We start from the raw sequence: 26,453 nt of genomic DNA, 5'->3' as shown, positions 1-26,453 counted from the left end.
GTATAAGCTTTCTGGAGCTACCAATTACTGTTGTCATATGATGGAGCATGGTTGTGTGCATACTATGGCTCAAACCCACATTCCCAGGGTATGTCAATCACTAGGCCACTAGTATCGTCTACAGTGAAAACATCAAAAATAATGTAAATTTGGGGGATCTTTACACACTAAAAATTTCATTTGTCTTGTGAGTTTCATAAATAACGGCATTAAGTACATTACAAGAAAGACAATTTATTTTCTAGCAGCATAATACATGTATAAGAATTTGACAACTGGGCTGAACAGTCACCCAGAAGCTACAGTTTCTAATAAATCACAGATACTGTCTATAAATAGAATGGAATGCAAAATGTCCAATCATATCTGATATCCATAATCACATGTAAATGTACCTATAAATAGACCATGTAGACAGAATGAAAATGTCCAATCAGATCCAACATCCGTAGTCACATGTCAAAGTATCTATAAATACACTGAATGCAAATGTCCAATCAGATCCAACTTCCATAGTCACATGTCAATGTATCTATAAATAGGCTAAATGTAAATGTCCAATCAAATCCAACTTCCATAGTTTCATCATCAAGTTCCAGAATTGAGATTGTATAGAATTGACTTTAAATTGAGAGCCAGGAAAGCTTGGTCATTGGAGCATCCTCTTAACAGTTCCTGTATAATTCCAGTAATTGTGTAAACTTCAAAGAATCTTTTGTTTGTCCTGATAAAAAAGAACAAAATATGCATGTCAAAAAACGATCTTTCAGGAAATATTAATAAAAAGACAGTAAACAGTTTGGATGAAAGCTTGCTTAAAATTTAAGTGAGTGCATAAACTTATGTTATAGAACTTGCTGGAAAGGCGAGTCTCTTGGTTTATGACAAAATAAACTAACATCATTGTAGTATAGAAAATATGAAATACTTTATAATAATTTATTTGCATAGTCAACAAAAACATGTATGGTAAAATATAAAAGGTCTCATATTTTTTCACTAAGATAAACCCTAAAATGTGATGAATTTAGCTCCTGAATTACAATAATCAGTTTTTGCATGAAAAAGTATGATGACTCTTCATACTTTTGAAAGCTTCTAAAAGACTAAGCTCAATCTCTCTAGAAGCTTGAGATAAAGAAAAATGATGACTCACCTTACTTTTGAAAGCTTCTGAAGGACTATGCTCAATCTCTCTAGAAGAAAATGATTACTCACCTTACTTTTGAAAGCTTCTGAAAGACTATGCTCAATCTCTCTAGAAGCTTGAGATAAAGAAAAATGATGACTCACCTTGCTTTTGAAAGCTTCTGAAGGACTATGCTCAATCTCTCTAGAAGAAAATGATGACTCACCTTACTTTTGAAAGCTTCTGAAAGACTATGCTCAATCTCTCTAGAAGCTTGACATAAAGAAAAATGATGACTCACCTTACTTTTGAAAGCTTCTAAAGGACTATGCTCAATCTCTCTAGAAGAAAATGATGACTCATCTTACTTTTGAAAGCTTCTGAAAGACTATGCTCAATCTCTCTAGAAGCTTGAGATAAAGAAAAATGATGACTCACCTTACTTTTGAAAGCTTCTGAAGGACTATGCTCAAACTCTCTAGAAGATAATGATTACTCACCTTACTTTTGAAAGCTTCTGAAAGACTATGCTCAATCTCTCTAGAAGCTTGAGATAAAGAAAAATGATGACTCACCTTACTTTTGAAAGCTTCTAAAGGACTATGCTCAATCTCTCTAGAAGAAAATGATGACTCATCTTACTTTTGAAAGCTTCTGAAAGACTATGCTCAATGTCTCTAGAAGCTTGAGATTAAGAATCATGATGACTCACCTGACTTTTGAAAGCTTCTGAAGGACTATGCTCAATCTCTCTAGAAGCTTCATATCCTGTCTTGGAGCCCTGAGAACCATGGCAACAGTACGGAACCAAGTTTCATTACTACAGCTCTCCAGAAATGGAGGGAGAAAGGGAGAATCTGTTGACATTTGCAGGAATATATCCATAGCTGGTGACATAAATGGCTGAAATAATGAAATTAAAGTTTCCTTTCCTTCTTTTACAATTTATATTTATAGTATGAAAGTAGGCAAAAGCCTATGAACGAGAAAGTCAGATTAAAAAAAAATTTCATTTTTTATTTTACATTTTTCGATTTGAAGTTGTCATTCAGAATTTCATGCACTGCTTTCATTTTCAATTGGAACACCTCGACAATTATTCTTAAGCTGCAAAAGTTAAGAATGTACTGTTATCAGAATACCCTTCCAATTTTCATTGAGTTAGTGCCGAGCTAGAAATGACACTGAAAATTTCAATAAAAGAAATCTATGTATTTTTTAACTGTTTTTTATTTGATTTCATTTTAAATATACACATGTAGTCTTTTATGGGGCAAGCCAAAGCTCAGAGGTCTTTGACTTCCCTATATACATGTAACACTTTACATCTTCAAGTAATAACTGGTTATCCAGAAAGAAAATGTCAAATTCATCAAGAAAAGTACTAGTACTCACTTTATTTACAGGTTTTAGGAACTGTAAGGCAACAGTGGTGCCCTGGTAGTACAGAAATAATTCTTTTGCCACATCTGACTTTAAATCAGCTTTCAATACATCAAACACATGGGCTAACAAATCAACTGAAAAAAAAATGCTTACACTAAATATTTCATGAAAATTTGCTGCTTATACAGTAAAATGATTTTTATCTAGGACAAAATGGTTTCAAATACACTGTATGTACTTTTTTTAACAATAAATTATAACTTTGATGAAAAATATGGATGACAATCTGTCATACATGCATGTTTCTTACAAATATGATTAACAACAGGAATGCCTCCCAACTGACATTGCTTAAATTTTTAGAACACCCCATTTGCAAGTTAGAAGATTTTAGTATTAAACTAACAAGAGCTGTTGGTAGGACAATTCTCAGTGCTTGATAGTAAAACAAGAACCTGGAAAAGAATTTTTGGATGATCATCAAGTTCAAGAAGGGCCATAATTCTGTAAAAAAATCCATGTTTAAGTTATGGACCTTGAACAGGGACCTCCTGTTATGCTTTCAAATAAGCGTGTGAAGTTTCATTTCGTTCCATAGTTTTGGCACAAAAGCTCTTCCTTTTCTTTGAAAAGTTGAGCTAAAAAAAGTGTATTCATAGGACACTTTGCCCCTGCATAATTTGCCTATCATGATGGCATATTATATACTTCATCCAATCACAGTATGCTCCTAATTTTTTGTAAATGTTGGCATATATATTTGAGCATAGATGCACAGACACACCCCAAGTCTGTGTTTGGTGACATGAATAAGTAAGTATTGCTGCTAGCCTTCAACATGGTAAAGGAAATGATGAATATATGGTAGTATAGGGATACCTTGAGAACAGTAGGCCAATAAGTATCATTGCTAAAATTAAATGGGTTTAAAGGAGAGGGTAAATTTAGTAAATACCTTGAGACAGTGTACGTAAGATTATCAGTGATGACAACAATCGAACATGCATATTTGAACTTCTGAAGTATATTCCTTCTCGGTTTTTCTCAGTTTTCACTGGAGATGTTGTGACGTCGGTGATTGTGTAGGGATCCGTATCGTAGAAACGTACTGTCTTGGACCGGTACAATTCCTCTCCAAGCCTCCGAAATGTCGAAGAAAGATTTGACTTCTGCTGAAATTTCAACAGTCCTTTTTTATCCCAAGATGCAATGCAAAATGATAAGGAAATATTGAAAAATACATTTTTAATCAGGTCATGTCAAAAACCTCATCTTAGCTATGACCAGGTGTACGAGAAACGGCACCCTGATGAGTACATTTAAATTTGTAATCTAGGCTTAATGAGTTTCCATCCACCCTTTTAGGCACTGAGAGTTAACCGTTATTGTAAAATAATTAATATGTGGACTTTAAACAACACTAATGTTGGTTTGTAGATGATTTAAATAGAAAGGAATTGACAAATAAGATAACATTAAACCTTTACTCCTAAATATGAATTATTATACCCATTCCCCTACTATAAACAGCAAATATAGTTAAATATCAAAATGCTACATTAAGATAAATATTTTTTTCATTTATTACCTCCCTGAAGCTTTTTATATACAAAGTAGTACAAACTCATTGCTCTAAACACAGCTTTAGCCGTGCAGTCTGACCAGGCTCTATACTATTGGCTGGCCAAGTTCTAATTCTCACTTTCATATCCCTTAAAAACTGATAATGGACTGTTCCAAAATGGAAATTGGAAAAGTCCATTTAAGAAATTCAGCAGGTTAAGGGTTAATTTTCAAATGAACTAGTCCAAATTCAAAGCAGAACAAATCTATTACACAAATTCAGCAGATTCAGGGTATAAGCTACACTAAAAATATGAGAATACAATTTTCAAACCTGTTGACCTTGACTTTGTTCTACATGTACGAGAGCCCAGTATGTGAACTGTAAACATGGCAGACATAACTTCAGGTTGTGTCCTGGGAACTCCTTCAACATCTCTACAAGGGCTGGTAAAATCTGTTAACAATAAATCAATTTCTTTCATCACATCAATAATGGCATGCTTGCATTGACAATGACTGGTCTATGATTCCAGTATTATACATAGTATAGTGTAAAGTATAATCTGTCTGCATGTTAGGTGAGCATATTTGAAAGGCTTAATTCTATTTTACAGATTTTAAATTTTAGTCCTTACCTTGTTGGCGGCAAAAGATCACAACCATGTGACCAGTGGAGATCAAGATCAGCTATTCCAATTGATCATGATCTGTGATCTGCACTGTTCAATAATAAGTCAGTAATTATCCCTAAAACTGGTGAATGATTTTGTCCAGATAAGGATTTATCATGGAATGGCTTTGTCAACTGTTGCCATGCAATGTTTTTGTAATTAAGTTCATACAAAATTTATTTAATTTCAGTTGCTAAGGATATTTTAATCTATTGCTAGGGAATGTCATTACGACCTATTGCCATGAAATGGCATTGTGACCTGTTCTGATAGACTTGCATTTTTGTACTTTTGCTATGCAATTACTTTTAAATTGTTCCTATGAAAATTAAGAAATAATCATTTATTAATAATTGCTCTATACATTTACATACCTTAATGACTTTTTCCTGCAAGAATTCTTGTGTTGCCACTCGGTCAACAGGTTTCAGTATATTGTCTATAGTTGTATATCGTAACTGAGAATCAGAAACCCAATCTAGTAGAGTAGACATCACTTCATATGTGGTAACTGGTAACTAGTTATAAAACAACAGAATTTAAAGGTCTATAATCTGTATGTTACAATAAAAAATTGTATTATATACATTTATAAATTATATTATTAGTTATAAAATTTCTTGACAGGTTATATAGGCCCTATATAAATAGCTGTTTGTATATGTGACCCAAGCCACTAGGCAAGGGTCATATAATTGAAATCAAATGTTAATTAAGGATAATACATTGAACCTTTGAAGAATCTTTATAACCAATTTATAATACACCAAACTTTCTTTTATTGGAGAATAAAATGACATTTCTTCAAAGATTAACACGAGTCATTTTTATAACATCACAATTATCCAATGAAAAGAACCCTTAAAAACATGCAATATTATATACAATTTAATTGCTATATAAACATCATACAGCAGTCATATTGTCTTGGGTTAATGTATTTAGTAGGTCTCAATGGCAGCTGTATAGTGACCTACCTTTCATTAAATATAACACACACACACGCACACAAACACACACATGCATACATATCTATATTTATCTATATTTATATATATACATAACTATCTATGCAAGAATAGTAAAATGCCACCTTAAAACCGAGAATTTACACAAGCATGATATTAGTATGACCCAGTTTGACTTAACTTACTTATGGTGGTCAATATACCATTGACCGTTAAGTTAACATTTGAGGCATTAATTTGGCCAATGTAGAAGTACATTTTTTCATATCATTTTATTATAATGCTTGGCTAAAATTCAAAAGATTTTTTTCAAAAAGTCAAGGACTATTATTTTAAACAAGAGGGCCATGATGGCCCTGAGGTCGCTCACCTGTATATAGGCCCCCCCCCCCCCCCCGGGCCAATTTTTTACCCAAGGGCTTTTATTTGTTTATTTGAACAGACTTGGTAGACACCCATAAGAAGATGTTTCATGCTAAACATTTAAGTTCTAGCTCATTGGCTTTTTTAAAAGAAGATTTTTAAAGTTTTTACTATACACATATAGTTAAAAACAATGACACCCCTGGGGCAGGGCCAGTTTTGACCCCAGGGCTTTTATTTGAACATACTTGGTAGACACCCATTAGAACATGTTTCATGCTAAATATCTTAGCTCTAGCTCTTTGAGTTCTTTAAAAGAAGATCTTTTAAGTTTTTACTATATGCATATAGGGAAAATCAATGACCACCTGGGGCGGGGCCAATTTTGACCCCAGGGCTTTTATTTGAACAAACTTGGTAGACAATCATTAGAAGATGTTTCATGCTAAATATCTTTGCTCTAGCTCTTTGGGTTCTTTAAAAGAAGAATTTTTAAGTTTTTACTATATGCATATAGGGAAAATCTATGACCCCCTGGGGCGGGGTCAATTTTGACCCCAGGGTTTTTATTTGAACAAACTTGGTAGACACTCACTAGAAGATGTTTCATGCCAAATATCTAAGCTCTAGCTCTTATGGTTCTTAAAAAGAAGATTTTTTAAGTTTTTACTATACGCATATAGGGAAAATCAATGACCCCGGGGCGGGGCCAATTTTGACCCCAGGGCTTTAATTTGAACAAACTTGGTAGACACTCACTAGAAGATGTTTCATGCTTAATATCTTAGCTCTAGCTCTTTGGGTTCTTTAAAAGAAGATTTTAAAGTTTTTACTATATGCATATAGGGAAAATCAATGACCCCCTGGGGCGAGGCCAATTTTGACCCCAGGGCTTTTTATTTGAACAAACTTGGTAGACATTCACTAGAAGATGTTTCATGCCAAATATCTAAGCTCTAGCTCTTACGGTTCTTTAAAAAGAAGATTTTTTAAGTTTTTTACTATATGCATATAGGGAAAATCAATGACCCCCTGCGGCGGGGCCCAATTTTAACCCAGGGCTTTTATTTGAACAAACTTGGTAGACACTCACTAGAAGATATTTCATGCCAAATATCTAAGCTCTAGCTCTTATGGTTTTTTAAAAGAAGATATTTAAAGTTTTTTCTTTTGGTTGCCATGGCAACCAGAGTTCTGCATGGAATTAAATTCTTTGAACAATTTTTAAAAGGTGACCACCAAAGGAACATTCCTGTGAAGTTTGGATGAAATTGGCTCAGGTGGTTTATGAGGAGATGTCATTTACAGCAAAAGTTTACGGATGGACGGACGACGGACGAAAAGCGATCACAAAAGCTCACCCTTTCACTTTGTGACAGGTGAGCTAAAAAGGTCAAATTAAGAAGTTGTACTGTTACAATGTCTTATCAAAAAATAAAGTAAAAATCTGGACAATAATTAAATTAATACAATATTGACTTAAATTAATATCACAACTAGGGTCAGAAAAAAAAGCCTTACTAAGACTCAATTCAGAGACCCTCAGAATACATGTACCATACCTCAGCACTACAAAAACAAGAGGGCCATGATGGCCCTGAGGTCGCTCACCTGTAATAGCCCCCCCCCCCCCCCGGCCCAATTTTTACCCAAGGGCTTTTATTTGTTTAATTTGAACAGACTTGTAGACACCCATAAGAAGATGTTTCATGCAAAACATCTAAGTTCTAGCTCATTAGGTTTTTTAAAAGAAGATTTTTTAAGTAATTTATTATACACATATAGTTAAAAACAATGAACACCCTCGGGCAGGGCCAGTTTTGACCCCCGGGCTTTTATTTGAACAAACTTTGTAGATATTTACTTAAAGATGTTTCATGCTTAATATCTAAACTCTAGCTATTTTGGGTTTTTTCAAAGAAGATTTTTAAGTTTTTGCTATACACATATAAGGAAATCAAATGACCCCCGGGGCGGGGCCAGTTTTGACCCCAGGGCTTTTATTTGAACAAACTTGGTAGACACCTATTAGAGCATGTCTCATGCTAAATATCTTAGCTCTAGCTAATTTGGGTTCTTTAAAAAGAAATTTTTTATGTTTTTACTATACGCATATAGGGAAAATCAAATGACCCCGGGGCGGGGCCAATTTTGACCCCAGGGCTTTAATTTGAACAAACTTGGTAGACACTCACTAGAAGATGTTTCATGCTTAATATCTTAGCTCTAGCTCTTTGGGTTCTTTAAAAGAAGATTTTTAAGTTTTTACTTTATGCATATAGGGAAAATCAATGACCCCCTGGGGCGAGGCCAATTTTGACCCCAGGGCTTTTATTTGAACAAACTTGGTAGACATTCACTAGAAGATGTTTCATGCCAAATATCTAAGCTCTAGCTCTTACGGTTCTTTAAAAGAAGATTTTTTAAGTTTTTACTATATGCATATAGGGAAAATCAATGACCCCCTGCGGCGGGGCCAATTTTAACCCCAGGGCTTTTATTTGAACAAACTTGGTAGACACTCACTAGAAGATATTTCATGCCAAATATCTAAGCTCTAGCTCTTATGGTTTTTTAAAAGAAGATATTTAAAGTTTTTTCTTTTGGTTGCCATGGCAACCAGAGTTCTGCATGGAATTAAATTCTTTGAACAATTTTTAAAGGTGACCACCAAAGGAACATTCCTGTGAAGTTTGGATGAAATTGGCTCAGTGGTTTATGAGGAGATGTCATTTACAGCAAAAGTTTACGGATGGACGGACGACGGACGAAAAGCGATCACAAAAGCTCACCCTTTCACTTTGTGACAGGTGAGCTAAAAAGGTCAAATTAAGAAGTTGTACTGTTACAATGTCTTATCAAAAATAAAGTAAAAATCTGGACAATAATTAAATTAATACAATATTGACTTAAATTAATATCACAACTAGGGTCAGAAAAAAAATGCAGCCTTACTAAGACTCAATTCAGAGACCCTCAGAATACATGTACCATACCTCAGCACTACAAAAACAAGAGGGCCATGATGGCCCTGAGGTCGCTCACCTGTATATAGCCCCCCCCCCCCCGGCCCAATTTTTACCCAAGGGCTTTTATTTGTTTATTTGAACAGACTTGGTAGACACCCATAAGAAGATGTTTCATGCAAAACATCTAAGTTCTAGCTCATTAGGTTTTTTAAAAGAAGATTTTTTAAGTATTTATTATACACATATAGTTGCTCTTTGGGTTCTTTAAAAGAAGATTTTTAAGTTTTTACTATATGCATATAGGGAAAATCAATGACCCCCTGGGGCGGGGCCAATTTTGACCCCAGGGCTTTTATTTGAACAAACTTGGTAGACATTCACTAGAAGATGTTTCATGCCAAATATCTAAGCTCTAGCTCTTACGGTTCTTTAAAAGAAGATTTTTTAAGTTTTTACTATATGCATATAGGGCAAATCAATGACCCCCCGGGCCGGGCCCAATTTTAGACCCCAGGGCTTTTATTTGAACAAAACTTGGTAGACATTCACTAGAAGATGTTTCATGCCAAATATCTTAGCTCTAGCGCTTTCGGTTCTTTTGAAAAGAAGATTTTTTAAGTTTTTACTATATGCATATAGGGAAAATAAATGACCCACCTGGGGCAGGGCCAATTTGGACCCCAGGGCTTTTTATTTGAACAAACTTGGTAGACAATTCACTAGAAGATGTTTCATGCCAAATATCTAAGCTCTAGCTCTTACAGTTCTTTAAAAGAAGATTTTTTTAACTTTTTACTAATATGCATATAGGAAAAAACAATGACCCCCTGGGGCGGGGCCAATTTTGACCCAGGCTTTTATTTGAACAAACTTGGTAGACATTCACTAGAAAGATGTTTTTATGCCAAATATCTAAGCTCTAGCTGTGACGGTTCTTTAAAAAAGATTTTTTTAAGTTTTTTACTATATGCATATAGGAAAATCAATGACCCCCAAGGGCGGGGCCCAATTTTGACCCCAGGGCTTTTATTTGAACAAACTTGGTAGAACATTCACTAGAAGATGTTTCATGCCAAATATCTAAGCTTCTAGCTCTTAAAGTTCATTAAAAGAAGATTTTTTAAGTTTTTACTATATGCATATAGGGAAAATCAATGACCCCCCAGGGCGGGGCCAATTTTGACCCCAGGCTTTATATTTGAACAAACTTGGGTAGACATTCACTAGAAGATGTTTCATGCCAAATATCTTAGCTCTAGCTCTTTGGGTTCTTTAAAAGAAATTTTTTAAGTTTTTACTATATGCATATAGGGAAAATCAATGACCCCCTGGGGCTGGGCCAATTTTGACCCCTGGGCTTTTATTTGAACAAACTTGGTAGACCATTCACTAGAAGATGTTTCATGCCAAATATCTAAGCTCTAGCTCTTAAAGTTCATTAAAAGAAGATTTTTTAAGTTTTTACTATATGCATATAGGGAAAATCAATGACCCCCTGGGGCGGGGCCAATTTTGACCCCAGGGCTTTTATTTGAACAAACTTGGTAGACACTCACTAGAAGATGTTCCATGCCAAATATCTTAGCTCTAGTCTTACGGTTCTTTAAAAGAAGATTCTTTAAGTTTTTACTATATGCATATAGGGAAAATCAATGACCCCCCGGGGCGGGGCCAATTTTAACCCCAGGGCTTTTATTTGAACAAACTTGGTAGACACTCATTAGAAGATGTTTTCATGCCAAATATCTAAGCTCTAGCTCTTAGGGTTGTTTAAAAGAAGATATTTAAAGATTTTTTCTTTCGGGTTGCCATGGCAACCAGAGTTCTGCATGGAATTAAATTCTTTGAACAATTTTTAAAAGGTGACCACCAAAGGAACATTCCTGTGAAGTTTTGGATGAAATTGGCTCAGTGGTTTATGAGGAGATGTCATTTAAAGCAAAAGTTTACGGACGGACGACGGACGCCCGGACGGACGAACGGACGGACGGACGGACGGACGCCGGACGAAAAGCGATCACAAAAGCTCACCCTGTCACTTTGTGACAGGTGAGCTAAAAATCAATCAAACAAAACAACATAATTAAGTTACTGTTTAATCATGTTGTGTGTGTGTTTGGGGGGGGAGATATCATTTTTAAAAAGAATTGAAAAATAGTAAACAAATTTAACATGTGTACCTTTTGTGTTTTAGTTGACTTTGGCCTATCCTTATCCTCAGTCGGATAGTCTGGCTGGGGTTTGGACTTAGGTACAGCCATAGGGAGTGACAGGTCAGCTTCACGTTGCCGTTGAACAAAATCTTGCTTTCTCTGTAAGTTTGTAAGTCGGGCCTGGACACTTAATGACTGCTTCTCTAATTTTTCATGCTGACCTTTCAAAGCTTCTAGCTGTAACAAAAACGAAAACAGTTATTATAAGTTACTCCTCCTTTACAACCTTTTCTCTTTAATGCTTGATTGAATAGCTTGTTCACAAATTTTGTCATAACTCTTTTCTTTTCTTTTTTTTTTTGCGTCTCTTTAACCTAGTCACCAGCTCACAGAATGTTTAATGGGTAATAATAATTTGTATGGTATAAAAAAGTGGTCATAACCATCATTACAAGTTTATCTACCTGTATTATATGTGAATAAGTAGGAACATGTGAAGACCGGTCAATCTGTCTCAAATGCAGAGCACTTTAAATGAGATAGTATACAACTTTTCAGATAGGCAACTAATCTGTATTTGATTTTGAGACCACCTGCTGTGTCTTAATTGTGAAGATGTCACCAGCAAGCAAACACATTGGTACAGACATACTTTTGATGTTAAACTTGTTATCAATGGTCAGTCCAAATTTCCAAACACTATGACCAAAATTTTTAATGGTTGAACTAAACTAGTCTATCATATTAAAGACATATCTAACCTATCAAATTAGTATACTCTTCCATCATCTCATAAAACAATTTTTTTAATTACTGAAAATTAAATATGTTGTACAATTATATCAACATTTCCATTATCATAAGTTAGTAAATCATCATTTACATGACACAACATTTTCATTATCATTAATAAGTAAATCAACATTTACATGGCACAACATTTTCATTATCATTAATAAGTTAATCAACATTTACATGACACAACATTTTCATTATCATTAGTTAGTAAATCATCATTTACATGACACAACATTTTCATTATCATTAATAAGTAAATCATAATTTACATGACACAAAATTTTCATTATCATTAATAAGTAAATCATCATTTACATGACACAACATTTTCATTATTAATAAGTAAATCAACATTTACATGACACAACATTTTCATTATCATTAATAAGTAAATCAACATTTACATGACATAACATTTTCATTATCATTAATAAGTAAATCAACATTTACATGACATAACATTTTCATTATCATTAATAAGTAAATCAATCGATTAAATGCTGTGGAAGCATATATCTCACATACGCAAGATTTTTCAGTGACAATATATTTGTTGGCAATCAAAGTACTGAAAGCACAAGTGTGACTAAAATGCATCAAATTGATTGATCCGCTAAAAAGTTAAATCTATAAGGTATGGAACAGAGACATAATCATGCATGTATAAGTCATCTAAACATTGTCACTACTTGGCTGTTTTGTTTGTGGTTATATCTAAGCTGACAAAATTTCAAAGAAACAAAATATAAAATTAACAAAAATTTACAAAATTATATCTAGGAGAGAGTCTGATACTGTATAGAGAAATTTGTAAAGGATATAGTAAATACACAAACTTAGAATTTAACCAGATTAAAAAACAAAACAAATTAAGTTCAAGGTCCCTCCTGATTCAATAAATCACTTGCCCCTCATGGCTATGGCTTTGAACCCTATCAGGGTACTTTGTTTGTTGTTTTTTCATGTGAGTGAGTTGTCACTTGTTTAGAAATATCTTTATGTCTATAAATCCCCAGGTCTCAATGTTTTCTAACTTTCAAATACATTAGTCTGATGACATAATCTTACAGTATTAACTACATCTCATCTTGTATTGCATGTGTGGTGGTGACATTAGGTTGTAATGACCAACAGCTTTCATGTCAAACTGTCAAAATATCCTGTCATATGTATTAATCAAATTAATACCAAGATTTCAATAAGTTTAAGTGGAAATGTTTTCCCTTTGTCAGCTATTCTGTTTTATATTTACAGGAGAGTAAGTATATCCCTATTAGCATGTACTTCATAAAATAGTGATTCATTTATTACCTCCTTTTAAAATGAAATTATAGTTTGTTTTCATTTCCCCTTTTAAGTTGGGTTTAAAATGAAATTATGGCCGTTTAAGTATAAATGATGAGTGCAAAGATAAAGTCAAAATAACTTTATATTTTGCAATGATTGCTTTAAATTTTATTTTCTTCTTCACATGAATAATTTATTATTCACTTGAACCACAGAAATGGCAAGTTTTACAGGTGGGGTAAATACATTAGTAAATCTCTGTACATTATTCAGGGCAGGTGATCACATAAATTTTGTTAAAGATAACACTTTTTCAGTAGCCATGATTAATTAAAAGGGTACAGTACAAGGACTTTAGAGTGCCACCTTTTGGGAAACCCTACTGAAAGGAGTGACTTTAGGGCGAGTTTTATTCTCTGTGAAGTCTTACTGAGGGATATAAGATGATTATGTTGTTGTACAGAGTTGATTTCTCTGCAGGGAGAGGGGATACTGTACTAAGGTTGTACTAAATTTGCAATTTTTTCTATATATCTGTTAATGTTTTCAAGATTCATTTATATAGATCATGTATCAGAAAAGTAATTTCCGATGCTAACCATACATAATTTTCCAAATGTTACTCCTTTTTTCTAGTAACACATGAACTAGTACAAAGTTAATTTAAACTAAGCGACCACGGGGGCTGGACCAATTCTAACCAAAGGGGCATGATTTATAACTTTTGTTGAGGTCCATAAAGTGATGCTATATGCTTAATATCAAAGCACTGGGCATTGTTGTTTCTGAGGAAAAGATGTCAAAATTGTATTCTTAACATCTATTTTTTAGCTTTTTTTGACCTACTTACGCCTCAGACTTGAACCATTTATATAAACAAAAAATTAAAAAAGAAACCTATAGATCATTCAATGTGAAGTTTGGTAAAAATCAGCCTTGTGATTTAAGTGATGGTGTTTAAAGAAATTGTTGAACAATTAAAAACAACAGATACATAACTATCAAAAAAGCTCAATTAACAGCATTTTTGTGCTCTGAAAGAACTACTTATCTTTGAAGGATTTAATTTTTCTACATGTCAAAACATAGTGCAAGGACACATGCACTTACATTTATATCATATTTATGTAATAACCAAGCTGTTTCAGTGTTATTCACCAGTGAAAGTACAATGCTATATCATCACCTTAGCGCAATAATTGGTTAACTGCTATTAAATTTAACCCGTTACTGCACTTAGGTGATGATATATTGACCTGACAAGCAATGCAATTTCCATTTAAACCTGTATGTTAATATAAACCTGTATGTTAATATAAACCTGTAAGTTACCTCTTTTCTCTGAGCATCATTGGCTAGCTTCAAGGTCTCAAAATTATCTTTCAATCTCTTGTTCTCTTTTGTCTTCTCTTTCAATGCCAGCTCTATCTTCATTAACTCTGCCTTGTATTTCTGAATAATGAAACATAAATTAGCCGCGTCATGACAAAACCAACATAGTGTGTTTGAGAACAGCATGGATTCAGACCAGCCTGCGCATCCCCGCAGTCTGATCAGGATCCATGCTGTTCGCTATCAGTTTCTCTTCTTGTAATAGAGTTGGTAAGCGAACACAATGGATCCTGATAAGACTGTGCGGAGGCGCAGGCTTGTGTGGATCCATTCTGGTGGCAAACCCATTATGTTGGTTTTGTCATGACGCGGCTCAAATGTGTTTGAACATCACAATAACAAAGTAGCTGCAAAATTTTATAAGATACATGTGTATCTATGTATCACCTTAAGGGGTTACTATACAATTTGATAATAGATATGCAATCTGATGTATTAATTAGAATTGATACCTTGTTGTAAAGATCTGTGACCGGTACTTTTAATGTTTTTTTTTTAAACAATAATTTAATACAGGAAACTTTTACATACAAATGTAAAGTTCATGACATAATCTGTATTCATGACGGATCTCTATAATAAAGTATGTATTGGTAGTGTTATTTTATTTGATATAAAGCATATGGAATACAAAATGTATCTCCCTCATATAAAAAATGCAAGATATGTCTATGCTTGTTAATAATAATTATATGCCTGTATAGCTTGATATGTAAATATGTTATAGCTCATATTGTAATGTTTTTCATGTATTAAGTATTAAATAAAAACTTGTAAAACAATGTATATAAACTTCTTATAAAACAGATTTCAAGCACTAAATATTTCACTAGTGACTAAATTAAATTTGTAAATGCTTACTAGTTAAAGGACCCTAGCCTATTCTTAAAATTGCTGAAACAAAAGTGGACTGGTATCTTCTATAAAACAAATTACATTCATTTTTATAATGCACGTATGAAGTATCAAAAATGGAGACACCTTGTCATAACCCATGCTGACCGCATTTATTTTATAAGTTACTGACAAAAACTGGCCTTTATGGTTCAAATAAATACAAGTACGTATGTACTTAGTTAAAACAACATAGACCCATAAATTATAACATTCATATCAGGTCATGTCTTGGTTAATGACCATATAGATTTCATAAAAAATGAGCATTCAATTTTTATTGAAGAAGGAAGTAATAACAGTCAAAATATTGACCTACACTTATCAAGAAAGTCACAATGGCCCTTATATTGTTCAACTAAACTTTAACAATAAATACCACAATGACTCTTATATTGCTCACATTCAATATAAAAAAAATATGCCACAATGGCTCTGATATTGCTGCCCTGTACTTAATCCAAGGAATCTATAATGGCCCTAATATTGCTCACCAGTACTTTAACCAAAGAAGCCACAATGGACCGTTCGGTAAACAACTTTGCAACCTCTAAATTCAATCCTGAATAATAAAACCTTTCCCCCACTAAATGTGTGACAGTAACTCAATATAGACAAGAACTGTTGGAGGACAGCGACGCTCGACTATTAGGAAAAGTTGTCAAGCCGGTGTTTCATTGAGTATAATAATGCTTACCTATATGAATACATAAAATTGTCCCAAAAGGTACAAAGGCTTGTTATTAAGATGCTTTATTGAGTAAATCACTGCTTTATTATTATGAATGCATAAAACTGTCCCAAAAAAGCACAAACCCTTCGTTGTTATGGAAATACCAGCTTACAATCAAAAATTTTACCAAGAATTTCTAAGTCATAAAAGGGGCATAATTATGCAAAAAAGCAAATCAGAGTTTTGGGACTTGTGTCAATCATGTAAGATAATCACAGAGAACAAGTGTATTAAGTTTCAATCAATTCCATTTAGTAGTTATGGAGATACTAGCTTACATGCAAAAACTTTACCAAGAATTTCTAAGTCAAAAAAGGGGCATAATTATGCAAAAAAGCATATCAGAGTTATGGAACTTAAGCCAATCATGTTAGAAAATCACAGAGAACAAGTGTGTGAAGTTTCAATCCATTCCCTTCAGCAGTTATGGAGATAATTGCTTACACGCAAAAAACTTAACCACAGGCACGCCGACAAATGGGTGACTGCATTAGTTTGATTATTCTACGAATAGTCTAGCTAAAAATGATTTCTCAAATCCTGAATTCAGAATTTTACTATCCATCAATGAAAGTGAATTCAGTGTTAGAACTGTGAAAATTAAGACAGGATACAAATAGTACAACTGGCCAAACAGAATGCGTGCATAGGATGTCCACAGTCTATACCAGTAACCTAGTCATTACATTTGTTACTTTACATTTGTAACTTTCACTAACAGGTTTATTTGAGCCGTGTCATGACAAAACCAACATAATGGGTTTGCGACCAGCATGGATCCAGACCAGCCTGCACGTCCGCGCAGTTTGATCAGGATCCATGCTGTTCGCTGTCAGTTTCTCCATTTGTAATAGAGTTGGTAAGCGAACAGCATGGATCCTGATCAGACTGCGCAGATGCGCAGGCTGGTCTGGATCCATGCTGGTCGCAAACCCACTATGTTGGTTTTGTCGTGACACGGCTCATTTCTACTTAAAATGAAACAAGTTAAACAGATTTGGTGGGGCATGTATGTCTTACAACCCCATAAATAACAGTTTCAAAAATAACAGTGTTTTTTGAGTGCTTACTGACATTATATATTACAATGTTTAACCATGTGACATGTACATTGTTCAAGTGGTTCTTTTTTTATAATTATTTTCTTTCTAATGCAAGGCAGTTTATCAAATGAAAACTAAAACGGTTAACCTGAGAGAAATAGAGGTCAACATGGAAATAGTGGTAGCCTGACTGGTCATCAGTGGTGGTTAAGTGTCGGCCTCTAAATCCAAGAGGCAGGGGTTTGAGCCTTACTGGGGTCATAGGATTTTACAACTATCAAAAACATTATACCTTTTTTTAAGAAACTTATTAGAACAACTTTTTGGTTTGGGCTCAAAATATTCTGCTGCAAGAGCTATAATTGTATATTTACATCATTTTTGAAGACTTTTTGAAAAACAGTTTTACTGCAATCTTATATGCACTTGTCAGTATAAATAAATGTAGTAACAAAATTGACCATGGTTTTAACAAGTTATGAGAAGTCATGTGACCTATTATGAGTTTGCAATCCATGGCATACAGTTGATAGCTCAATTTCAATATTGTGATATTGAAATCCCTAGAAAAATTAAATAAACTGTTCTAAATTCAAAGCTGGACTAATTCATTACAAGATTAAGGGTTAATAAAAATACACACCTCTTCTATTATTGAGACTCTCTGTTTGACCTCAAGGTCAGCAACAGTTTTCAGATTTTCCTGAGAGATTGACAACATTCTTTCTCTCTCCTTCAGGCTGTTCTCTCTGTCATGTAGAATACTGTTCTCCTCCTGTAAAACATTGATATTTGTAAACCAATATTTCATTGGAAATTTATATATTTCATTGGAAATTTATATTTCATTGGAAATTTATATTTCATTGGAAATTCATATTTCATTGAAACTAATATTTCATTTGAAACTTATATTTCATTGAAAACTAATATTTCATTTGAAACTTATATTTCATTGAAAACTAATATTTCATTGAAAATTTATACTTCATTGAAGTAATATTTCATGTTCAAAATTAATATTTCATTTAAAATCTACATATACAGTTGACTCTTGTTATCTTGAAGTCATTGGGACCATCCAAAATATATTGAGATAACGAAATGTAGGGAAAAACGCATTAGTGTTTGAACCAGAAAGAAACAACATGTGCATACCTAAAGTCAAATAAGCTAAGTATGATATTTCAATGTCTTGTTTTCTTGATCCTATTATCGCAATATTTTTAAAAAATAGTTAAATTAGCGGATGTATACTGGCAAAAATTTATACGGTAGTCAGTAATAAATACATATAGTGAGGTTTACTCAGTAATACACCACTATAGCTGTAACACTATTTTCTGTGTGGTCAATCGAGATATGGTTAGTTATCGGGCTCTTCTCGAGATTGTTCGACCGTTGTTTGTTTTTTTTATGTTGTGAAACAATACTGTATTGCAATTATAATGTTTCCATATTTTCACTATTTCAAATATTTTCAAGTAATGATGAATTAAATAGTGTTGAAATCTTTTATTAATAAGAAATTTACTCATTTTGGACATAAATCAGTCAACATGCTTATTTGATTAACTTTGATAAAAACAGCTTATCATCATTATGAGATGCCCTTTCTTAGGTTTGTGTTTTTCATATCTCTGCAGGGGACAAACAAATAAATATTGGTCGCGATAAACAAAGGATAATAGTGTGAAAATAACTGTTGGGACTGAAATTGTACTTTGAGATACTGAAAATGTCGAAATAAAAGTATAGAGATAAACAGATATATCCAATATAGCCAAAGACGGAAGAAAATCCGGACTTTCAAAATTTCATTGAGATAACGAAATATCGAGAAAACTGATGTTGAGATAACGATAGTTGACTGTATCACTGAAAATAAACTGGAAATTCTGAATATTTAATGGAAATTTTCTTTCCCTTTCCTTCAAACTTATAATTCGAATATTATCCTTGCTTCTTTTAAAAGCTGATATTTGAAACCAATATTTCATTAACACCTAATACTTCAATGGAAATTCATATTTCATTGAACTAATAATTCAACATTGTTATTTTATTGGAAACTAATATATCTCACTGAAGATTAAGTGGAAATTAATAATCCATGGAAACAGTCTTTCTTTCAAACTGTTCTCTCTATCATTTGGATTACTGTTCCCTTCCTTAAAAAGTTGATGTTGTAAACAAATATTTCATTGAAAACTAATATTTCAGAAACCTTCTACTCACTGTTGTGGGTTTAAATTTGTTATGACTTCTTTCAAACAAATGAGCAACCAAGCTTATAGAGCATTGGTTCTAAACTGGTGCTCTCTAAAATGTCTGAATAATTGTGTGTTATTTAAGATTCATGAGGGTCCAATTGCGCTTTCAGGCACTGAGCGTACTGACTTATGACTTAATGAAATAAGACTTTGAGGTTTATAAACATTTTTCCTGAGTGTTGACTCAAATCTCATGATTTCATTGGTCAATACATGCTGTGCTGGTTTTCTGACCAATCAAATACCTGAGATCTGAGTTTTAGTTTAAAAAATTCTTTATAACCTCTCACCCTGCTGTAATTCCTTCAATTTTGAAACTAAAGATTTAACTAAATGACATGTAACACAAAACAAGAAAAAAACCAAACCTTGAGTTTTTCACTGATAACTTCCAATTCCTTGTAGATTTCTTTGAGATTTCCTCTGCTTAAATCTGGGGGATCTATGAATAAAGAATGGTATCAATATTTAGCAGGACTGCATTGTATCTATATACATGTAAATAAGGACTAATAAATTGGCTCATATTTCTTTGCCTGATAAAATAAATTTCACTAAGAAATACAGCATTCGAAGCAGGGTGGCTAACTCAGATGACTTTTGAAACAAAGGAAAGTAAACACCATTAAAATTTTATAACGATATTGCTAGTAACGATATATCACTAATAATGATGCGGTCCAGACTGTTATTTTCAAATTGGTTACAGTCTCTCAGATATAATGGTATCCAGATATAACAATATAAATTTGGCAGTCCTCTGAACATGGTTATAAGGGGAGTTTACTATATGTGATGTAAAATTCTACCATTAGATAGGTTTCGGGAAAGTTATTAATATCTTTTTATCAAAGGTAATGAATTTTTTCTTCAAAAATTACATAAATCCTTACATAGAATTGCTACTCTTTGAGAAGAATTTCTGCTATTTCATTAACCTTTTCCATCTACAAAATCAGTTGGGCAAAGAAAACGGAAAATCACACAATTAAATGTCTATATTTGCCATGAAAAATTCATGAAAACATGCAATTCAGTTACATGTATGAGATCAGAGTGACACCCTTTCCTCCACTAAAGTTTAGAAAACCCTATCTCAAAATTTTCACTATGATTTATTATTTCACAAGGTGAGTAAAGATAAATTTCTTGCTTTATTTCTTGATTTCTTTTTCTAAAAAATATATAAGTGTCAATTCCATCTGTCATAAGACTGATACTGTCTGCAGGTTGCACACAGTCTGTGTAAATAATGTGTCAAATAATGACACTTCATACAGCATTTTACTTTATTATGTGACAACCTATTAAGAGAACAAGTGTTCATGACAAATTACCATATCTACAGAAGATATGACTTTATGGGTATAAAAATTGGCAGATCCACTGTATGTGCGTCTCATTCCCATAGTGCAGGCAGTTGACTGAAGATCTAAGGTAGAGCCGTACACCAAAAAAAAAGATGGATGTCAAAAATTATTTAACTTCTGTGGCAGTTTTCGTTTCCCTGATTTTCACAGGTAAAACATTCATTTTTATTTGTTTTTCTTTCTTTTTCTTATTCATTTTCTTTAAAAGTTTGATACACATATATATTTTTCATTCTCTTGCTGTTTGAGAAAATATCATACACATTTTGGGGCTTTGTTTCCCATAAAAACAAACATTTTGGGGGGGGGGGGGGGGGGGGGTAGTTATCTTAAAAGGAATTCAGCTTTGTAAATGTTTGTACAATTTGCAAAATAAGACTAAAATAAAACTCATAATTTTACTGAAATATAACTCATAATTAAACTGAAATATAACTCATAATTTTACTCAAATATAACTCATAATTTTACTAAAATATAACTCTATAATAAAATAAAATTTTACTTTTACCATAATTTCTCCACATATTTCTCACAAATATAATATTACATTTGGTATAAACACGCCTCATGATTTTGACTAGATTTAGATGCATATATATCTAATTAGATTTTGACTTATATCATGTTGCTTTTTTTTCATTTATCTTAGATCTAAACTGATTTTTTTTATTTTTAAAGTTGTTAATTTTTTATTTTCAAAGGATTTATCATAAATATCTCATAATTAAAAAAAAATCTTAATTTAATTTAATGTTCTTTCATTAGATTTTAAAACTGTTTCATTTTTTTAAAGGGTTTATATATATTGCATAACTTTTTCATTTGAAATTAACATATATATATATATGTCATATTTTTATTAGATTAAAGACATATCTCATATTTCTTTAATAAGTTAAAATATATCTAATGAATTTACTTAGAATTATTTATACCTCATAATTTCTTGTTAGATTTAAAAAATCTCATAATGTTTCACTTGCTTTTAATATGTCATATTTTACTCTTATTAGATTGAGATATATCCAAAAATATTCATATTTTCATGATTTTTCATTTTGTCCATACAATTTATAAATTACAAAATAGGATTTTTCATTACATAAAAAAATATCTCATAATTTTTCTCATGGATTAAAGTTATTTCAAAATTTTACAGCATTTGCAATATATTCTTAAACAATAATTTTTCCTTAAGTCTAAGAATTAAAAATATGTGATAAATACATAACCTTCATTAGATTTCAGATATTTTTATGAAGCACATGTAAACAGTAGGCTAAAACATGTAAAACCAAGATTTTGTTGTTATGAATATGTATCCATGTATAGGATAAAACAATCAAATACTTTGTTGAACTCACTTTATTCAACTGTCTAAACCTGTGAAGTGGTATGGAGGAAGTAATAGTATTCTAAAATAACTGGATGCTTCAACAAAACCTTTTAGATGATTTGTAAAATTAATTGTTCATATCAGACAGTAATATACAATTCTTTCTTTTTCAGCCCAATGTCAAATGTTTGAGCTCTCGCCTTTAGATATGATGCAACTACAGTCAGCTGTCCGGCAAATAGTGCATCCAAATGCTCAACCTACACCAGAAATAATGGCCATTGCAACCAGACAAGGTGCACCTCCCACGACTATAGCTCAGATGCTCGAGTACACACCTTTCCTCGTCAACCTAGCAATGCAGATGGGAGTTCGACCCCCAGGGAGCAACGGTACTGTTACCCATGAAGCACTCAGAAACTATATCATTGCTAGGGGAAATCAATGGATGCAACAGCAAGGAGCTTTAGCTGGTATGACAGGTGGGAGGATGGGACTTGGGACAGAGAACACAGGTTTTGGAGGTATGGGTTCAGCGCTGGTACCAACTCGCACAGCAACACCAGTGCAACCTCTTGGAGCTTTGTCTGGTCAACGAATGAGTGCTGCACCTATGGGAGGTTTTGGGTTCAATCCAATGTCATTAATGTTTCTGGATGGAGGACTCGATATACATCCTATGACTATGATGGGATCAATGGGTGCCGGAAATCCATTCTCCATGATGTATCTTATGCAAAATATGTAATGAACTTTCTAATTTACTTTGTATCATTAAAGTTATCTATAAACAGTTTCTCACTTTATGTCCAAGCCTATCACTTTAAGATTTTTTACTCTGTCAAAAATATATCAGCTGAAGAATCTAAAGTACCTAGCAGATTTGAACCAACAGTGGAGAGAGGCAGGAGACTCAAAAACAGTCACCTTAACCACTCAGCTATGAAAGGCACAAAAATATTCATGGTCTTGGAAAAAATATTGAACTGCAAATGTTAAAATTTTGCTATAGATACAGAAAATAACTTTTATACTCATACTTGAAAAAAGTACTTGACCGATGTACCAAAATGTTAAAAGTGATAATAATTCTCTGTGAAAGCTACAAGAGTCCTATGAATTGCTGCTAAAGAAAAATTACAAACCCACATGTATTCTTACTCAGCCTGTAGACGAGACAAATATAAAATTCTACCCTGACTTAAAACTTTAGTAGAGGCCCACTAGGAAATGCCAAGTTGCACAATTTAAGTATAACTTTTGTAGAGGATCACCTAAGGATCATAAGTGAAGTTTGGTTAAATCTCTCCAGGAGTTTAAGAGATGTTGCCTAAAATTGCAGACATGGACAAATGAGCCGCGTCACAACAAAACCAACATAATGGGTTTGCGACCAGCATGGATCCAGACTAGCCTGCGCATCCGCACAGTCTGATCAGGATCCATGCTGTTCGCTATCAGTTTCTCTACTTGTAATAGGGTTGGAAAGCGAACAGCATGGATCCTGATCAGACTGCACGGATGCGCAGGCTGGTCTGGATCCATGCTGGTCACAAAGGCATTATGTTGGTTTTGTCGTGACGCGACTTAAATGACAGACACACTGAAATCACAATAGCTCAACTCTGAACACTTTGTGCTCAGGTGAGCTGCTGAAAAAAAAAAGGCTTAAAGTACATCTTGTATTGTTGTAGCAAATGTTCATGATTAGTTGATTACCTTGAAGGTTGCTTTTCTTTTGTGACCTTTGCTCTTTTGTTTCAATAGAAGACTTCTCTCTACTGAGGTCTGACTTTTTCTTAAGCCTTCGACCTTTGCTCCTCCTTTCTTCAATGTGACCTTGAAAATCTGATAGCGAATCAGAATCAAGGATTTGCCCATGACCTGCATCTTCATGAGGTTGAATTGGGGTCACTGTAGAGTCTAGAGGTCACACAGAGCAAAAATTAATAGAAAAACCAGGTTAAATATTCATATCAATATCAACATATTGCTATGCATAGCTAAAAGTGTGGTTTAATGCAAAGGTGAAAGTATTAGAGAAAAAAGATAACAAAGTCACTGTTTACCATGATTCCATGCTTTCACGTTTTAGTGTGGCAAGACATGTTTTCATATTTTCCCAAACTGAAATGTCCCCTATAAAAACCAGTTCACAGTATCAGCACTTTAAATTAATGATATCAAATTCATCATAAATTTTGTGCATATGGTATTCATTTGATTATTCTTTTCTGATATTCATTTATAAATGTTGTCCACTCAAACTTTTGGTTCATCTCAGCTCTCAAGGTGGAAGAAGACCTATTGCTGGGGCAAGGATTTACAAGTTACCTCAATAGCTTCTCAATATAAATAATATTGTCCCTACTGGTTGGGGACCACCAAAACCGGACAACCACCAAACCTGGACGGCCCCGAAAATGCTTAATTTAGTATTTATTTTGTTCAGTGGTTGTCAGTCATTTTTTTATCAACAGTAAATGCATGTTTCTTCTATAATTAAGTGAATACATTTATTTCAACCTCCGTAAATGGTAATATTTTAATGTCTCTTTCAAGAATGTTGAGGTTGAAATTTGGGGGTCAAGTAAGCAATGCCTGACCTCATATACCAGCTATAATCATTTGCAGAGTAAACAATAGAATATATCCAAAACTTCAGCATTTGTTGCTGAAATACTGTATATCATGTTAAAAATCAAAAATCAAAACACCCAAGCTTTTATTTGAATTAAATCACAACATGCACATATCTGTCCGGACACATGGTACTGTAGTGTAGACAATTTATGTAGTTATGATACCCTTCTTGACGAGCGTCAAATGTAAGTGTCAATACAATCAGAAATAAACAAACTAGTTTGTTAGTTAGGAGAATAACCAAGCTGTACTGTGTCAAATTTTTAGGTCTCTGGGTTGAAAATTATGAAATCTGTATGGAAAAATGTTCAAAAAGTGTCCGGTTGATGGTCCCCGACCAGTAGCATGATTTACCTTGCAATTCACAGCAAATAGAAAAGTTAAAATCAAGTCAGGTATAATAGAAAAGTTAAAATCAAGTCAGGTATCTTAAACAATCAGTTATGAAGAACCTATCAATAATAATTGACTGTGAGAGTAGTAACTGTCAACAACAAATTATAAATTTTTTCCCCACTTTTTTTTATTCTTACCTATATCACTGTCATCCGAGAAGTCCATCCCCAACACTTTATTGCTGAAAAGAAAAGAAGAAAACAATAAAGCAAAGTTCTCTTGGTTGACTTTGAGGAGAACTTACTGCTTTAAATACATTATAAACCATACTATGAAAAAAGGCAACAGGGTAGTCAAATAAACAAACTGAAAATCATTACGCTGGCTTTATAATTTGTGGTATTTCTCATATGCAGCGTGTCCCACAATAAAGAAACCCTAATACATCTGGATAACACATCATAGACAGTTGCAATGAAAAATCACTAGTGTCAGATTTCTACATTTTCGTGATTTCTAATTTAAGTGATTAATCTGATCTGTTAAACATTGTTAAAATCATAGGGAGCCGGCACAGTGTTTGGATAGCATACAAAATGCTTATTTGAACCTGTGAACACACTAAAAAAAAAAAAAATCACCATCAAATATTATATATATCTATATATAATATTTGATATATATCTATATATAATATTTGATGGGTTTTTTTTGTTTTTTTAGTGTGTTCACAGGTTCAAATAAGCATTTTGTATGCTATCCAAACACTGTGCCGGCTCCCTATGGTTAAAATAATAAGCAAACAAGTCGAGACTTGTCAATTGCATTTTTCACCTTTTAAATCGACTCGACATTACGAACTTTAGATAACACGTGGTAAATAAATACTTTTCGTCTCTCACTTCGAAACAAATAAAGTTTTTATGACATCTGCATAAGCAGTATAATGAAGTTACTTCAAAATTTTCATATTTGACTGTTCATTCTCCATTTTGTATTTGGAGCCAAGTCACATGATCAAACAATTCATTCAATGCAAGCAGACGTTTTCATTTAATCTGTATTTGAAATGGAAGACATTTTGCAAGCGCCTACATAACATTCCAAGTTAAATAGACCGCTTAAACATTAACAAAAGTA

At 33.2% G+C, this 26,453-nt stretch overlaps 2 protein-coding genes across 4 annotated transcripts; one reads left to right on the top strand and one right to left on the bottom strand.

Annotated features, from left to right (window-relative positions):
- Positions 1 to 216: 216 nt before the first annotated feature.
- Positions 217 to 26,351, bottom strand: LOC132732031 (coiled-coil domain-containing protein 138-like). Of its 3 annotated transcripts, none has more exons than XM_060718373.1 (13): positions 26,148 to 26,351; positions 25,511 to 25,554; positions 24,054 to 24,257; positions 19,994 to 20,067; positions 17,996 to 18,127; positions 14,623 to 14,742; positions 11,233 to 11,442; positions 5,127 to 5,270; positions 4,413 to 4,535; positions 3,471 to 3,687; positions 2,525 to 2,649; positions 1,842 to 2,032; positions 217 to 724 (listed from the first exon to the last, which is right to left on the bottom strand). In XM_060718373.1, the coding sequence occupies exons 1-13, from the start codon at positions 26,165 to 26,167 to the stop codon at positions 589 to 591; spliced, it is 1,740 nt and encodes a 579-aa protein (XP_060574356.1). In that variant the 5' UTR covers positions 26,168 to 26,351; the 3' UTR covers positions 217 to 588. The 3 variants fall into 3 exon arrangements, with proteins under 3 accessions (XP_060574356.1, XP_060574357.1, XP_060574358.1); XM_060718374.1 differs by having other exon boundaries at positions 3,471 to 3,684; XM_060718375.1 differs by lacking the exon at positions 26,148 to 26,351 and adding an exon at positions 25,694 to 25,823.
- LOC132732036 (uncharacterized) lies at positions 20,992 to 23,125 on the top strand. The gene is made up of 2 exons (XM_060718384.1): positions 20,992 to 21,145; positions 22,508 to 23,125. The coding sequence occupies exons 1-2, from the start codon at positions 21,088 to 21,090 to the stop codon at positions 23,080 to 23,082; spliced, it is 633 nt and encodes a 210-aa protein (XP_060574367.1). The 5' UTR covers positions 20,992 to 21,087; the 3' UTR covers positions 23,083 to 23,125.
- Positions 26,352 to 26,453: the final 102 nt, after the last annotated feature.

Source organism: Ruditapes philippinarum, unplaced genomic scaffold (assembly GCF_026571515.1).
Source record: "Ruditapes philippinarum isolate M1 unplaced genomic scaffold, ASM2657151v2 ctg305_1_1_1_1, whole genome shotgun sequence".
NCBI lineage: Eukaryota > Metazoa > Mollusca > Bivalvia > Venerida > Veneridae > Ruditapes > Ruditapes philippinarum.
The sequence above is the reverse complement of the archived record's forward strand: the minus strand, read 5'-3'. Positions and strand labels throughout refer to the sequence as shown.

Excerpts from the sequence above, each read along its gene's own strand:
- LOC132732036 (XM_060718384.1), top strand. The coding sequence starts at position 21,088 with ATGGATGTCAAAAATTATTTAACTTCTGTGGCAGTTTTCGTTTCCCTG. Across the intron at positions 21,146-22,507 it reads CGTTTCCCTGATTTTCACAG|CCCAATGTCAAATGTTTGAG; the intron begins GTAAAACATTCA and ends TTTCTTTTTCAG.
- LOC132732031 (XM_060718373.1), bottom strand. The coding sequence starts at position 26,167 with ATGTCGAGTCGATTTAAAAG. Across the intron at positions 18,128-19,993 it reads TTATCAGTGAAAAACTCAAG|GAGGAGAACAGTATTCTACA; the intron begins GTTTGGTTTTTT and ends AATGTTTTACAG. Across the intron at positions 5,271-11,232 it reads AGTCAACTAAAACACAAAAG|TTACCAGTTACCACATATGA; the intron begins GTACACATGTTA and ends TTTTATAACTAG.